Consider the following 14,704-nt stretch of genomic DNA (forward strand, 5'->3'; position numbering starts at 1 on the left):
CCCATTTTTTATTAGTTAGTAATTTTCTCTTATTTTGTTTATATTTATTTCATAATTTATTTATATATTTATATTGTTAGAAATTTGTATGGGGGTGATTGAGACCCCATTGAGACCCCACGGCTCCCAAGGAATTCTCTTGTTACAGTGTGACATGATGTTCTTCATTCAGTTTGATCGTCTATCCTTATTAAGAAAGAATCCAATATAACTCAAGTAGTAAATACAACCCCAAGAGTGTGACTGTGGTATTCTCTAGCTCCCCCTTGATGTAAACTCAGGTAAGAAAATACGAAATGAACTTAAATTTTCCATACCACATTAAAGACAGGAGTGTATCTACATATTTGTAGTGAAATTATACTGGTTAACACTGTGTCAAATTTCCATCACTACTCTCTAACAGACCTTGATGTTTTGTCGTTATTTAATATGTGAATCTATGTAAATGATAATTTAAGATTAAGATCAATTGATTAATTACTGCAAAATTTTGACAGCAAATTCGCGCAGGAAATATTTTTTTTTGGACTTTAATGAGATATTAAATTTCACCAATATTCACAATTGTCAATTGTAGTATTGAAAGCCTTTTTATGATAGACAAGATTAGATTCTCAATATTTGAGAAACTAAATCCTGATTACTTAGGTTACTTAGAAGAACCTAATGGCAATGATGATGAAGATCACGAAGATTGTCTAATTTATGATACCTTAATTGGCAATGTCACCAAAGATGATATATTTGTCAAACCACCAGAAGAAATCACATCCTATTCCAAATTAAAATCAAATGAACTTAGTTTTGAGGATACTACTGGTCTTAAGGTTCTACCACTTCATATTGATCAGACACAGAATACCAAAAAGAAACGTGAAAAGAAAAGAAGTCATGCGATGGATCATACAGAGAAACTTATTGGTTCAGATTTGGTGACTGGGTTTGATGATTATAAACATCCTGAGTTACCTGATATATATCTGATGGATGATTTGTATAAATCGGTAGAACATCTCGTATTGACAAAGGGATATACACTTAAAGATTTCAAAATCTTAACGTTACGAAGACATTTGCAAAAATTGATGAATGTTCCAATCAACAAACAACCAATTCAATTCAATGTGATTTTCTGGAAGGGACTCATATTTTTCTCATATGATTGGGAACCGGAAGCAAAGAAAGAATTGGCTACTCCTCCAACCAAGATCGAGAGGTTGTTGCAATATTCAGGAATGAAATTTGAAAGAGTATTATGTGATGATAATGACCCAGATTATAGATATTATACAGTAGCTAAGCATTATGTGAATGACATACCGTTGATCTATAGTGCTGAGATTGATTGTGCTATAGACAAAGATGGAGGTCCAACAAAGTATGTTGAACTCAAGACCCATCCAAAACAAGCTGACGATAAGATAAAAACAATGAATAGGTTAAATAAGAAACTACTATCTACATATTGTCAAAATAGATTTATACATTGTCAACATCTTATACTTGGTTTTCGAACATTGGATTTCAAATTGGCATCACTTAAGATTTATAGAACTAGTGATATTGCCAATGTAATTAATAATGATCCAATATTCTTGAAACATGGATGCTTGATCACTACCAAAAAGATCTTTAGATGGTATAAAATTGTCATCTCTTGGATAGCAGCTCATGAAAAGAAACTTGACAATCTTGAAGATGAGCCACAAGTATTTAAATTAAATTTTGACAGGGAAGAAGAACTTATGGATGCCCATCTAAATCTTCAAAAGATCCAAGATAAAACGGAATCTGATCGAATATTCAACTTGATGATACCTGAGTGGTTTCAATCCTTTGTAAAAAATCAATCTTAATATATTAAAAAGTAAGTAAGTATTCTATGTACAGTATAGTAGTATCAATATCATCACCACTCTCTCCCTCAACCTTCAATGGCTTCTTTAATAGCCAATTTTTTTGAATGTCTATCAAAATACTCTCCCATCTCTTGACTGTTCATGGTAGCTGGATCAGCTGTCATGACATGCTTATCTTTGAATGTAACTATAATTTCATCTTTTTCTTTAGATCCATTAGCTAATACTTTGGTTTCCAATTTGGCAGTTATAGGCATATGGGCAAGGAAAACTCTGGCACGACTACCACTAGCAATGAACGGGTTGAACTTGACCTGGACTTTGGTAAAATATTTCGTTATCATTATTATTTGTATATATTTCCCAATGGTATTTAGAATTGTAACTAGCGGTTTTGATAAAAGTTTGAAAAAATTTTGTTAAAGTCGATTTCCCTGTGCGTATATTTCGGCACTAACAAACTATTTGAATTTAAGTGGTAAGATTTATTTTGCGGTATATAAATTACACGGGCCGTATACAAGTTAATATGTTTATTGATGGTTCTATAAAATTATCCTTTCCCTTTCTTTCTAACTAAGCTCTCTTAATTCTGTTTCTTGAGTTTCATTCGACACTCCAGAAGTATTAGCTGAAGATTCTGTGTTACTAGCTTGCAATTTGCTTCTGTTTCTCTTTGAAAGGACTTCAGTATATTTCAAATTCCTTCTTTTTCGTAAATTATTCCAAGCAAAGTATGCCACGGGTATATAACTTAATAATGCAAATTTAAGAACATATTCATAAATCAGATCATCTTCAACAAACATCAAACTTAAGAAAATAAGTATCATTTCAGCAACTAATCCAACAGGATAAGTTATGTAAAAATTATGATATTGTAGCCAAAACAAGAACCAAGGCGAACTTCTGGTTTTGATTCTAAAAGCATGATAACTATAATGAATCACATACTGAATGCACCAAGCCAGAATCAACAATGAATATGAAGTATGTTTTGCAATCTTAGGATGGGGGAAAATTACTCCGTAACAAATCCAAGCCATTTTTAATCCATTGAATAATGCCCATAAGTCTGATAACTTAACATTTGTATATAATATTGATTTCAAAAGTAAGAATCCAAATAATGGGGTTAAAGAAACAATATGAAAGAAATCTGCTATTCCTCCTGGTAAAAATTTCCTCCCTACTAATGGAAGTAATATAAGAAATCTACCTAAACAACAAAACCATAATGTAGCAGCAACTGAGTTGAAGAAGAATACGAATCGTTGATTGGTCGGAAGTGGATATAAGTTAGGCATTGTCTGTCTGTCTGTCTGTCTGTCTGTCTGTTCACCTGTCTCTATTTAACTCTACAATATATCAGGGGAAAAGATTGCCATTTATTAAGCTTCTCACAATAAAATAAAATTGCAACGTCACAGCGGAACAAATTTAATTTTCCAGATTTAGAACCACGTCCGATCTTCTCTTTTATCCAACGACGAACTACAAGAAACTTCAAAGGAAAGAGAATTACTATGAAATTCCTGTCAGTTAACTTGTTGATTCTTTTCATTGTTTCTTTGGTAGCAGCTTCTTCTCAATGGACTAAAGAAGATTATGAAATTTTTAATTTAAATGACAAAATTCAAGAAGATTTAGGAAAGAAGGTAACGTTCTATTCTTGGCTTGGATTAGAAAATGGTCCAAAATCAACCCAGCAAGAAATTACAAAGGCTTATAGACAACTTTCCCGTAAGTTACATCCTGACAAATGGAATTCAAAACCTAAGAATCAAAGAAAGAAAGCAAATGAAAGATTTCAACGATTATCATTGGTAGGAAATATTTTAAGAGATCAATCTTTGAAAAGAAGATATGATTATTTTTATAATAAAGGTTTCCCTAAATGGAAAGGAACTGGTTATTACTATTCCAAATTCCGTCCTGGTTTGATATTTACATTGTCTATTATTTATTGTCTTGTTGGAATTTTCCATTTTGTTGGTCTTAGAATTAATAGAAAACAAGATTATAAACGATTGGTTGATTTGAAAAATGAAATCAAAAATCAAGCATGGGGAGGTTCTCAAATACCACCAAGTGATGGATCTGATCGTAAAATAGTTAATGAATCTAATGGGAAAACATTCCTTATTAAACCAGATGGTTTTGTTTATTTAATAAATTCTGAAGATAATGATAATTTAGTGGAATTAGATGAAAATGAAATCAATTTATCTCCTGGATTTAAAGAATCCTTATTCTTTAAGATTCCAATCTATTTTTACAATCTTACCATTGGAAATTACGTGGGTAAGCCAATTAGTACCAATGTTGAATATGTCAACAAGAAGAAAGTTGAAGAACAAGCTGCAGAACAAGCGGAAAAGAAGAAACAAAGGAAAAAGGCTAAAAGAGGAGGTGAAAGAATTGAATTACCAAATGGTAAAGTTGTTTATAGTAGAAAGAAATAAACAAGCGTGTAAGCCAGTATTTATTACATAGTATTATTAATAGCGTTTGTAATAAATTGTGATTAATTGCATTAAAATTTAAAATTATAAAACAGTAGTGAATTAATTATGATTCATTATGTTTCCGTACTCTCCTTAATTTGTTGTTTTCTTCTTCCTCTTCTTCTTCATCAGAAAAGTCTCCTTCATCTAAAAATGAATAAAGGTCTTTATCCTTCTTGCCAGTCTTGTTGTCAGATGCCGGTTGCTCTTGTCCTTTCTCTTCCTCTTCCATATCAATGTCTTGACTTGGAGACAAGCCTCCTTCTCGATCTGGTTCATCAGATCCAGCGTCTTTGTTCCCAGAACGCTCATCTTCTATAAAGTCAGCATGATTCGAACTATCACCCAATATTATTGGCTGTTTCTTTGGTTCGTCAATATCTAAATATCCAACAGTAGATGAATCAAATCCATATTCATTTTCTTCCTCTTCATCTTCACCCTCATCCTCTTGTTCAGCTCCAAGAATAACGTTGTATACCTCTCTTGTCTTTAATAGAATTTCATTCACAAACCAATTCCAATCTTTTGAATGAACTGCCTTCACAATCACGGGAGAGATAAGATCTGGTTTATAAAGGGATGAAAACTTGACAATTTCTTCACTTACTAAAATCAAATGTCCCATATAACCTGGTCTAGGCACTTGCTCCTTTTTGTATGCCTTTACTATAGTATCTGTTAAAAAACATCTATCCGGTTTGAACAATTCAACAATTAAAAATGAATTATATGAATTTAACTTCCCATTAAATATTTGTTGAATTAAATCAAATACAACATTATGAAAGAAATTGTTCCAAGGATATTTCGTAAACATTTTCACAATATCATATAATATTTTCAGATCAATTAATTTAATCTTAAAGAAATCACCACAACATGGATCCAGTCTAATATTTGCATCTCTTTCAACACATACAAATGGATTTTCGGGAGAGATTGATGGCTCTTCATCTTCTGAATCTTCACCAGTTTCCAATTTTTCTAATAATACCTTATAATCATTTATTGTTTCGTTACCAGTATGCTCAAAATGAATATCGTCTAAAGACACATCATCGAGACCCGAGGTTACATCGGAAACATTTGGAGAATCGGGGAAGGATATTGTATCATTCAATGCCTTTTTCAATCGCTTATTTTGTTGCAATCTGATATAATCTCTTATATGAATAATTTTTCTGATTCGTTTAGAATTAAGTAAAATCATATTTGAACAATGCAATAATTCGGCAATTAATTCAGAAACTTTAAATCTAGTAAATCCTAAAATCGTAGAGTTTTTTGATCCTTGTTGTTGTTGTTTGCCAGAAGGGATAGGTTCCAATTGAATCAATTCTTCAAATTTTTCCAAATTCTCGGAGAAAATGTATAACATATCCCCTAAATATATTGGATCTCTAGGTCCAGGTGGATTTTGATCAAAATCTTTTAACCACTGAAACATAACATATGAATTAATTTCACCTGGTCCACCATCACTATTTTGAAGAAGGGAACTATATGAACCACAATTTAAATCATAATCTGAATTATTTTTCCTAATAAGTTCTATAATAATACTAACACAATTATTAATTCCATGCTTATTCGTTTGCATGTTTCCATCTTTATCTTTGACTTTGACAAGCATAATCTCGTTAATCATAGTATTGATGACTTTCGGAGAAACTAATTCTCTTGTTAATTGATTTGGTCCTATATTTGTTTCTAGAACTACTGCCAATGCGGCATTGGAAGATATTGTAACCAATGCTTTTAAAAAGTCTGTTGCTGCGGTTTGTTTAAAGAATAATTGATGATTTGGAATACTACAATGTTGTTGAAATTGAGATGGATCTGGTTTCAAAATGTCTATTAATTTGGTAATAAGGTCTTGTTGGGAAATTGTTTCTAATATGCCTGTAGGTGAATCTGGTTTATCTGTTTGTATGATTCTGAAGAAAAAGTCCATTAATATAGGTACCTCTATCTTATCTAAAAATACATCAACTAGATCATCTTGTCTTCGGACGAAATTTAAGAATTCTATACTGTTTGTATCCATTAATTGATCTAATATATGCACTAAATCTGCCACTGCTGGAGAACTTTCAAATAGATTCTTCATTTTAAGAAGCAGCCATAATCTTCCCATGATACTTGGAGTCTCAATGATTCTATTCAGTATAATCCACAAGTCAATTGATAATACATCAGATGCAGCTTGTACACAACGACGGAATTTTTCATCTGAAGTTTCGTTCTCAGTTTCCTCTTCTTCCTCCCTTTGTAGACTCTTTACGTCTTCTTCGATATCCAAGTCATTATCATCAGATTGCTTTTGTTCATTATCCAAAAGTTTCTGCAAGTTTGTCTCTTCCTTTATACTTTGCTCATAGAAGAAATCAACACCCTTTTCCAAGTATTCAATCAATCCATTCAAGATATGAGGTTGTATTAACAATTCAATTAGTTTTGTCCCCTTACTTTCTTTAGATGATACATTGCCAGGGTCATTATTGGAGGAAGTTACCGATATAGAATCAGATCCAATTGTTCCAGTAGTGGTTGTTGATCCTTGTGTATTATCTGTATTTGCTTGCAGCAGGAATTGAAGACCTGATCCTCCAGTCTTGGAATTATAACTTCCCCTTACACTATTAAGTTCATTTAACAATTCTTGTTGTAGTTGCGGGTCTGTCAATAAATCATCAACATTAATTAAACTGTAATCTTTAATGGAATCAAGAAACTTGTGTAAGGTATTGTTGCTATTTAAGGCATTGGTGAATGGCCAAAATGACATGGTGGTGGGTTTACGTTGTCTCTTGTGTTGTGATTTTTATTTCACCTGTCTACTACTACCCAATTAAACTTTCTATAGGAGAGAGGTGGGGGGCAGATGTGTGTGTATGTCTTCTCTATAAAGGGATTGATGGGGTTCCGCCTCTTTACTGTAGTGTGTGGTAAATTGGTACAAGAAGGGCTGAAGTGTAAGTCGAAGAAAAAAAATGAGATGATGTAATTGGTAAATTTACCGTTTTGTTGTCGGACAGTCTTTTTCTTTGCTTTGGTTGAAAGGAAAGGGTAAAAAAAAAACTGTCTGATAAGAAATGTGGTAGTTAAGTTGTGTGTCTTTTCATTTTTATTTTATTTTTGTCAGATGAAATTTAAATGGCTGATTGATTGATTTTATTTTTTTTCATACCCGAACCAATCAGACACTAAAAAACGATCAGATTTTTCAACACTTTCAAAAACTCCGGGTTCTTCTATTACCGTATGATTCTTCTATGCATATATACAAAAATAACTCTAATTAAATAAATACTATAACGTCAAGGCTTCTAATCCAACGTGGGAAGGGCTTCTAGAACAGCAATTGCTCGCTCATATTCGGCTCTCAAAAATTCATTGTATTCCGCACATGATTGTAACACAATCTCGTAACAATTTTGTGCACAATATTCAACCCATTCTTTTATTGTCATATTTTCCTCAGTCTCGGGCATTTCCGCTATGAATCTAGTCAATTCCCCATCCACATCATTGTGTAACTCATATCCTGAACTAGCTAGATTCTTCACATCTTGTGAACTAACTTCTAATAACTTCATCTTCTCAATAAAGTCCGACATCGATTTTGGTTCCCATTTTAAGAGTTGATTTTGTGAACCTGTCGTTTCCTGTACATGTAGATTGGAAAGAAGTCCCAAAGGATCTGTAGATCGATCTTGTGCTACTTGCTCTCCGGATCGTATAGAATTGATATCTACCGAATCACGTACGTCATAGTCACTTATCGGTGATGTATACATCGCCAAAGGTGATGTTATTGGTTCATTATTTGTGGGTACTGGTGGAAGATGGAGCGGCTTGGATAGACCGGGTGTGTTCCCTAGTTGTTGGTTGAATGTTCTATTCGCTTGATGTCTAACTGGTGTTGAGCTCACTAATGGACTCAATAATTCGGTGGCTGTTACAGGACCAGGAGTAACTGATAACCTCTGAAGAATTGTTCTCGTTGTTGATTCCGAATTCTCCTGTTTGCCATCAATCAATTCGTGGCTTCCATGCTTGTTTGATGACTGCTTGACTGCTCTTGAATTTAATTTTTCAGCGGGGTCGGCATTGTTTACTGCATTACTTGGTAGGTTGGATCGCTCGTGAGACTGATTGTGAGCCGACTTCGATACCAATATCAGCTTGTTTTCGGACCCTTCCCTATCGAGTCTACCTATTTCTCTTCCATTCAATTGTTGTTTTTTCATCTTCATGTTCGGTTCGTTAAGATAATCCGACTTCAGACTTTTTCTTTCATCATTTTCCCTAGTTTTGATATATCCAGTAACAACGATGTCTTTTTTACTAGAATCAACCTTCCTGGGACTCGGTTCAAATTTCATGAAATCTGAGATTATATCTTCATACAAGTCATGGTCATTTTGCTTGTCCTCATTTGACTCAATAATTTGACTAGTGCCAAGCTTGCGAACGTAGTTGGAATATGTATTCTCGTGTGATTCATGGCCTATGATACTTTGATGTATTCTCATTTCACTAGCATAGTCGTCGAAAAAAACTTGTACATCCTCGTCGTCGCTTACAATGTCTCCAAGATTGGGTTTTTGGTCACCTTGATTTGGTTCAGTAATTTCTTTTCTAATCTCTAATGGTTCCTCTGGTTGTACGATGCCTGGATATTCTTCCTTCAGTTTGGGTGGAGGAATCGCTTCATCGGGTTTCATGTCGGTATTACTTATAGTCATTGCATTCGTCTGGAGCACCGCTTCTTGTTCGTTTACCGTTTGTTTCTCTTTAATCTGCTCTTGCTGATTAAAGCCTGTTCCAAGTTCAACTTGACCAACCCTATCAAAGATGATTTCATTATATTCATCCGCCCTTTTGTGTATAACAACATGGCTTGGTGAATTGTATTCTTGTACATCCTTTCTTTCGTCCGTTTCTAGCTTCTCTTCTTGATTGATTTCTGTATCTGCAATGAAATTAAATATATCATCTGGCTTAGAATTATATTTGGGTTTCATATATTCAACCGGAACGTCTCGTATATCCAATTGTGGCTGCTTTTGTATCTCAATTTCATTCTTATTGTTCACTTCCGTGAATTCTACTTCGATTTCTGGGAATATTGGCTGCTGCTTGTTCATTGCTGTTTCGATCAACACTCCTGTGATCCTGTTATAGCCTAAATCTGTGCTGGTTGCCGTACTGGGTTCATTTTTCGTGATCGACGCTTGTCCTGATATGCCTGTAACCTTCATTGAATTTATTAAATTCTTGACAGGGGCAGTATCCTTATGTTGTTTGACAGCCTCCGGTTGTGAAATATTTTCCCTTATCCTGCTTTCAGTTGTTCGAAGATTGGAATTGAAATTGTAGTCTCCAGGGTTTGTATAAGAATTCACAACTTTCGGTGAGTCAGGTTTTGGGACATCATTGTTTCTGTGGTCAATGTTTGTGTCTATGTCAACTTCGACACGGTCGCTAGCTGCCCTCTTCTCTTCCTCATTTTTACTAATAGCAACAGGTTGTCGCTCCTGTACACCAGGTTTCGGTTTTATTATCTGCACTTCATCATTTTGAATGATAGCAACAGATTGTCTTATTTGTACATCGCGTTTCAGTTCTAGTCTGGAAGGGGGTTTCTGTGAAATGCTGGCACGACTAACTTCATATTCAGAATCTGAAACGACAGACACAAGCCGAACATCAGCATCATCGATGGGGGAAGTATCACCATCCAAAATTACACTGTCATCCTCTATTAAGCTGTCATTGTCATTTGCATCTAAAAGTACGTCATCTTCGTTTAAATTTTCATGGTCATCAATATTCATATTTGCTTCGACATCAATATCATCGTTCAAATCGTTATTTAGTTCATTATTCAAATTGTTGAGTGGATCAACAGAAGCATCATTGGGGGGCTCTTTGCCAGAAAAACTCAGCTCTTGATGTCTATCGATTAGAATATCCGCTTTTTCATCTATGTTAAGTTTGTCCATGGATTCAACGGGTTGCGGCAGATTTAGAACTACTTCAGTTGCAATGGCACCTAATACTGGGATAACTTCTTCAATAGCTTTCACTGGCGGAGTAGTAATCAAATCATTATTTGGGTATTTGCTTAACTTTGTTTCCAATGCGATTGTTTCTTTAGCATCCAAGTGATCATGGACAGGTGACAGAATTAACAAAGTAGCTTGATGCGGAAGAAAACTTTCAGGGGCTTCAAAAGAATTATCAAATATATTAGGTTTGGATCTCTTTATGGGCTGCGTCATTTCATTCTTAGTATTCTGTTTCTTTCGTTTCGAAGGGTTGGATTCTTCTCTCACCACAGCAAATTTCACGGAAGATAACTTAATTTCGGAAATCCTTCTTGTCTTCTCGGTCTCAGGCGGAAGTTCAATGGGTATTGGGGTTATATTCTTTTCTAGATTTGCAATATTATCATCTTCGTAACCTAAATTGCCATCACTGGTTTCAAATACCGGAGTTTTAGAAATGTGATGTGCATTCTGTAATTTAATACTTCTTGGTTTCCTAGTAGCTGGTCTTTCAAGGGGTTCAGGAGATTGAGTAGGTTCTGGAGTAGGCTCCTTTCTAAGAATATTTGACTTCTTTGGTGATCTCTTGGTAGATTCAGGTTTATTATGTGCACTATCATCGTAATCATCATCCGATTGGTTAATTGAAAATTCAGATTCCCCATCCCTTTCGATGTTTTCCTCTATTTCTGCATAGCTTTGCCTTGTCTCTTCAATATCCTTGTCTTGCCGTTCCTTATCACTCTTTATACTTGGAATATGTGAACTATATATCTCGGGAAGGGTTTCTTTTTCCTTCGTTTCAACTGACATGTGTTCAACGTCTCCCCCTTCTTCTTGATTAATATCCTTCTGCTTCCTGTTTCTAGTGGATCTTCTCTGTACTATTGGATTTTGTTCTTTTATGGGCACAAGAACATCGACGCTTTTGTCTTTGTTGATATTTCCCGACCTTACCTTTCTGATCTTTCTATATGTTCTACTCACAGGAGCCTTTTTTGAAGCCTCAATAAGTTCTTGCCACAAATCCTCATCTGGTGGTTTATCACAATAATCAACATTTTTGTCCTGCTCACCAGACATACGTCTGAGCTCTGCTGGAGATCTGGTAGATGTATGCAATGGGGATTTCAGTTCTTCGTTGGTAGAAGTTTTCGGTATTTCCGGTGATTCTTCTTGCAGACCTAGTTCAACTATATGTTGCCGTACTGTATCTTCATAAATTGACTGTTTTCGTATTTTTTGTTGAGGTTTACCATTCTTTGCCTTCTCATAACAATCCAAGAAATAGCAATACGAACTTGCCATCTTTTTATGCTCCTCTATAGGTTCATCATCTTCTTCCCAAAGTTCTAAACTATGTCCACAATATATACACATCGTTTTGTCATCTCCTAAGGACTCTGGGAAATACATGAATGCAGCTTCAGATAGACTTCTACTATTTGGTCTATAATTTCCCATATCCAAAGGATATACATTCTTAAAAAACTTGCTCCTCAATTCGACTGCTTCTTCGCTTAATGGATCACTCAATGCTTTAGATGACTGCTGTTTCCAAAACTTTTTTATTGAAGATCGTGATTTATAATTTTGAGATTTTGTAAATGCAACTATGATTTGTGAGAATGGGCATGTTGGAATGTTTTGAAGATGTGAAACTGATATTTGTGATAATTGTGAGTCATCAAGAATGGATTCGGATGTATTGCAATATGCACACACTATTTGTGATTTATTCTTAGTTATTGGTGAATAATAGAAACCTGCATCAACTAAGGGTTCAATTGTATCTACTTGATGATTCTGTTCCCATCGTATTGTTGCCCTTCTCCCAATTTTGATTGGATTAAGAAACGTCAGACGTCTCAGTTCTTTGTAAATCATATCATTATGAAACTCTGACATATTATTTCTTACTGTTGCTTAATGATGTTTCNTTTCATTTGATGATGATTCTTCCTTGAAAGAAAATCAATGTTTACTTTTTCTTTGATTGTTTTGCAACAGAGGACCCGTGACAACCAGAAGACGAAAAATTTTACATTTATTGAGAGAACGCGTCAATCTGATTTGACTGACAAAATGTTCTACTTTTTTAATTTATTATAAAGATTTAATAGATGTAATTTGATACATAAAACTCGCTAAGAATTGTATGGGTAATGATATGTGGGTAAGGTAGGAATATGGCCCTATCACATACTATGTCCAACTAATAATTGAATTGTCTTTAATGCCTCATATTTCAATTCATTATTACCTAAATTATTATCCAAATATGACATTATTAATAATTTATATTGACCATTCTTTTCTGTATTTATAAAATTAATTAAATCTTGTCCAAGGTTCTTAATTAAGAATTGTAAATCATTTAATAAAATTACACTTATAATTGGATTATCATTTGTATTTGCAATTAAAATTTCAAAGATTCTTTTAATTAATTTATAATTTGAATCCTTAAATTTACCAGAATTTTCTAACCAGAAATCAATTGATTTATGAGTAGGTGATGCCCAACTAATAAGTTTTGGATTTTCTAATCCTGTCATATATTCATCAAATGAAGTTAACTTTTGACTAACAACTTCATTCAAACTATCTTGTAAAAATTCTAAATCATTTGCTAATTCTTCGTCACTCCCACTAGATGCAAATTTTCTTTCTTTCAATATATTAATCGTATTTAATGCATCATGGAATAATAATAATTTAATGACTTTGAATTCTTCATGTGATGAAGAACAAACAGCAACAAAATTCTTTATAATTGCAACTGAAAGTCTAACAATTTTCAACTTGATAGAATCTTTAGCAATAATAAAAAGACTTCCTGCCAATTGAGGGAAATTTGAAAGTAAAACTTTATTTATTGGGGCACTGAATGATAAAATCCAAGTAGCTAATAAGATATTATATGAAAGTTGTAATCCTGTAGCATTTGGATGAGAAGCCAGTTTGGAAATTAATTGATTAATTGGTTTGAAATTGGATACAAGATTATTATTTTGATAAATAATCTTAAATTGTCTAACAATTAATAAATCTTGTAATAATTGAATCCCAATAAATTGATAATTAACATCATTTCCTCCAATCATACTATTTGAAGATAAAACATCAAATATTTTAATTAAAACTTCGTTATCAATCTTTGAAGAATTTGACGAATCTTTGGAAGCCTTAGTTAACAAAATGGAAAGGTTATATAAACATAAAGATTTAATAAATGGATCGTTATTATTTAAATGTTTAAGAAATGGATCATATGGTAAAGCATGATCCACAGAAGACAACGCCAATAATGCACCTAAAAATTCTTGACCTGGTAAGTCTAACAATAAATCATTAATCAACGCCAAAACATTCTTCACAACATCATCTTTATCATTTACATTCAATCTATTCAATAAGTTCAATAACGATCTGGTATAGAATCCTGTTTTACCCAATACAGTCTTATTTCTATTGGCAGTGGATTGTTTGATTAATACTTTGATATTATTCGCATCATCTTCTGAAACAACTCCTGATCTTGCTAATCCTTCCCATGGAATAATTCTCTCCTTGATAATCTTTTTAGAATCCGAGAAAAATGAACTATCAATTATTAAGGGGGTCTTAAAAAAATAGAAAGTTAGTAATTGTAAATCAATTGAACAGTGCATGAAGAATTGAGTTACATACGAATTCAGTTGTCATGGTATTATTAAGTTTAATTGATTGATTGACTTTGGTTTCAATCTTATCGTCTCTCCAATGGATTCAATTGAAATTTTCAGTTAAAGGGGAATAGAACGTTGTCAATGCCATTTTTTTCGGACTGATAAAAAGCTGAACAAATTGCACGACCTAATTTGGAAACATGGATTATTGCTGCAAATTGCCGTTCTGAATGTCTAATAAGACTAAAATGTTAACCCACAAGAAGCCAAGTACTTAGTTAACACAAAAATTACTTTGCGAATAAGTGAGTGGGGGTTTTCCGAGTTTCAATGGCATCGATTCTTACTCAAATTTGTCCTGGGAATTATCTATTCGAAAAAGTCCTTGTTACGCAAGAAAAATAAACTTTAAAAAAGAAAGTCAAGAAAACTTTGAAATCTTAATGGTTATAAAATGTCATAGGACCAAAATCTCAAATTTATGAAGCTAGGAAGCTCTGATGATAAAAAGAATACTCAAAAAAGAACAAATCTGCCGGTCCCAGGAATCGAACCTGGGTTTATTCGGCCACAACGAATCGTACTTACCACTATACTAGACCGGC

The 14,704-nt window shown here is 33.6% G+C and overlaps 6 protein-coding genes across 6 annotated transcripts; 2 read left to right on the plus strand and 4 right to left on the minus strand. All coding sequences in view use genetic code 12, as the record gives it.

Moving 5' to 3' along the window:
* Positions 1 to 596: 596 nt before the first annotated feature.
* On the plus strand, positions 597 to 1,859 carry J8A68_005293 (uncharacterized protein; the record flags this gene model as incomplete). Its single annotated transcript, XM_049409344.1, has 1 exon — positions 597 to 1,859. One exon carries the CDS (start codon positions 597 to 599, stop codon positions 1,857 to 1,859), a length of 1,263 nt encoding a protein of 420 aa, XP_049261422.1.
* A 68-nt stretch (positions 1,860 to 1,927) lies between these two features.
* J8A68_005294 (mitochondrial 54S ribosomal protein mL53) lies at positions 1,928 to 2,206 on the minus strand (the record flags this gene model as incomplete). Its single annotated transcript, XM_049409345.1, has 1 exon — positions 1,928 to 2,206. One exon carries the CDS (start codon positions 2,204 to 2,206, stop codon positions 1,928 to 1,930), a length of 279 nt encoding a protein of 92 aa, XP_049261423.1.
* Positions 2,207 to 2,434: 228 nt separating this feature from the next.
* On the minus strand, positions 2,435 to 3,169 carry J8A68_005295 (uncharacterized protein; the record flags this gene model as incomplete). Its single annotated transcript, XM_049409346.1, has 1 exon — positions 2,435 to 3,169. The coding sequence occupies one exon, from the start codon at positions 3,167 to 3,169 to the stop codon at positions 2,435 to 2,437; it is 735 nt and encodes a 244-aa protein (XP_049261424.1).
* A 219-nt stretch (positions 3,170 to 3,388) lies between these two features.
* J8A68_005296 (uncharacterized protein) lies at positions 3,389 to 4,327 on the plus strand (the record flags this gene model as incomplete). Its single annotated transcript, XM_049409347.1, has 1 exon — positions 3,389 to 4,327. One exon carries the CDS (start codon positions 3,389 to 3,391, stop codon positions 4,325 to 4,327), a length of 939 nt encoding a protein of 312 aa, XP_049261425.1.
* A 106-nt stretch (positions 4,328 to 4,433) lies between these two features.
* J8A68_005297 (uncharacterized protein) lies at positions 4,434 to 7,160 on the minus strand (the record flags this gene model as incomplete). The annotated part of the gene is made up of 1 exon (XM_049409348.1): positions 4,434 to 7,160. One exon carries the CDS (start codon positions 7,158 to 7,160, stop codon positions 4,434 to 4,436), a length of 2,727 nt encoding a protein of 908 aa, XP_049261426.1.
* A 541-nt stretch (positions 7,161 to 7,701) lies between these two features.
* Positions 7,702 to 14,136, minus strand: J8A68_005298 (VMA13; the record flags this gene model as incomplete). Its single annotated transcript, XM_049409349.1, has 3 exons — positions 7,702 to 12,353; positions 12,635 to 14,054; positions 14,122 to 14,136. 3 exons carry the CDS (start codon positions 14,134 to 14,136, stop codon positions 7,702 to 7,704), a joined length of 6,087 nt encoding a protein of 2,028 aa, XP_049261427.1.
* Positions 14,137 to 14,704: the final 568 nt, after the last annotated feature.

This window comes from Hemisphaericaspora subhashii (assembly GCF_019202705.1).
Source record: "Hemisphaericaspora subhashii strain CBS 10753 chromosome Unknown scaffold180, whole genome shotgun sequence".
Taxonomy (NCBI): domain Eukaryota; kingdom Fungi; phylum Ascomycota; class Pichiomycetes; order Serinales; family Debaryomycetaceae; genus Hemisphaericaspora; species Hemisphaericaspora subhashii.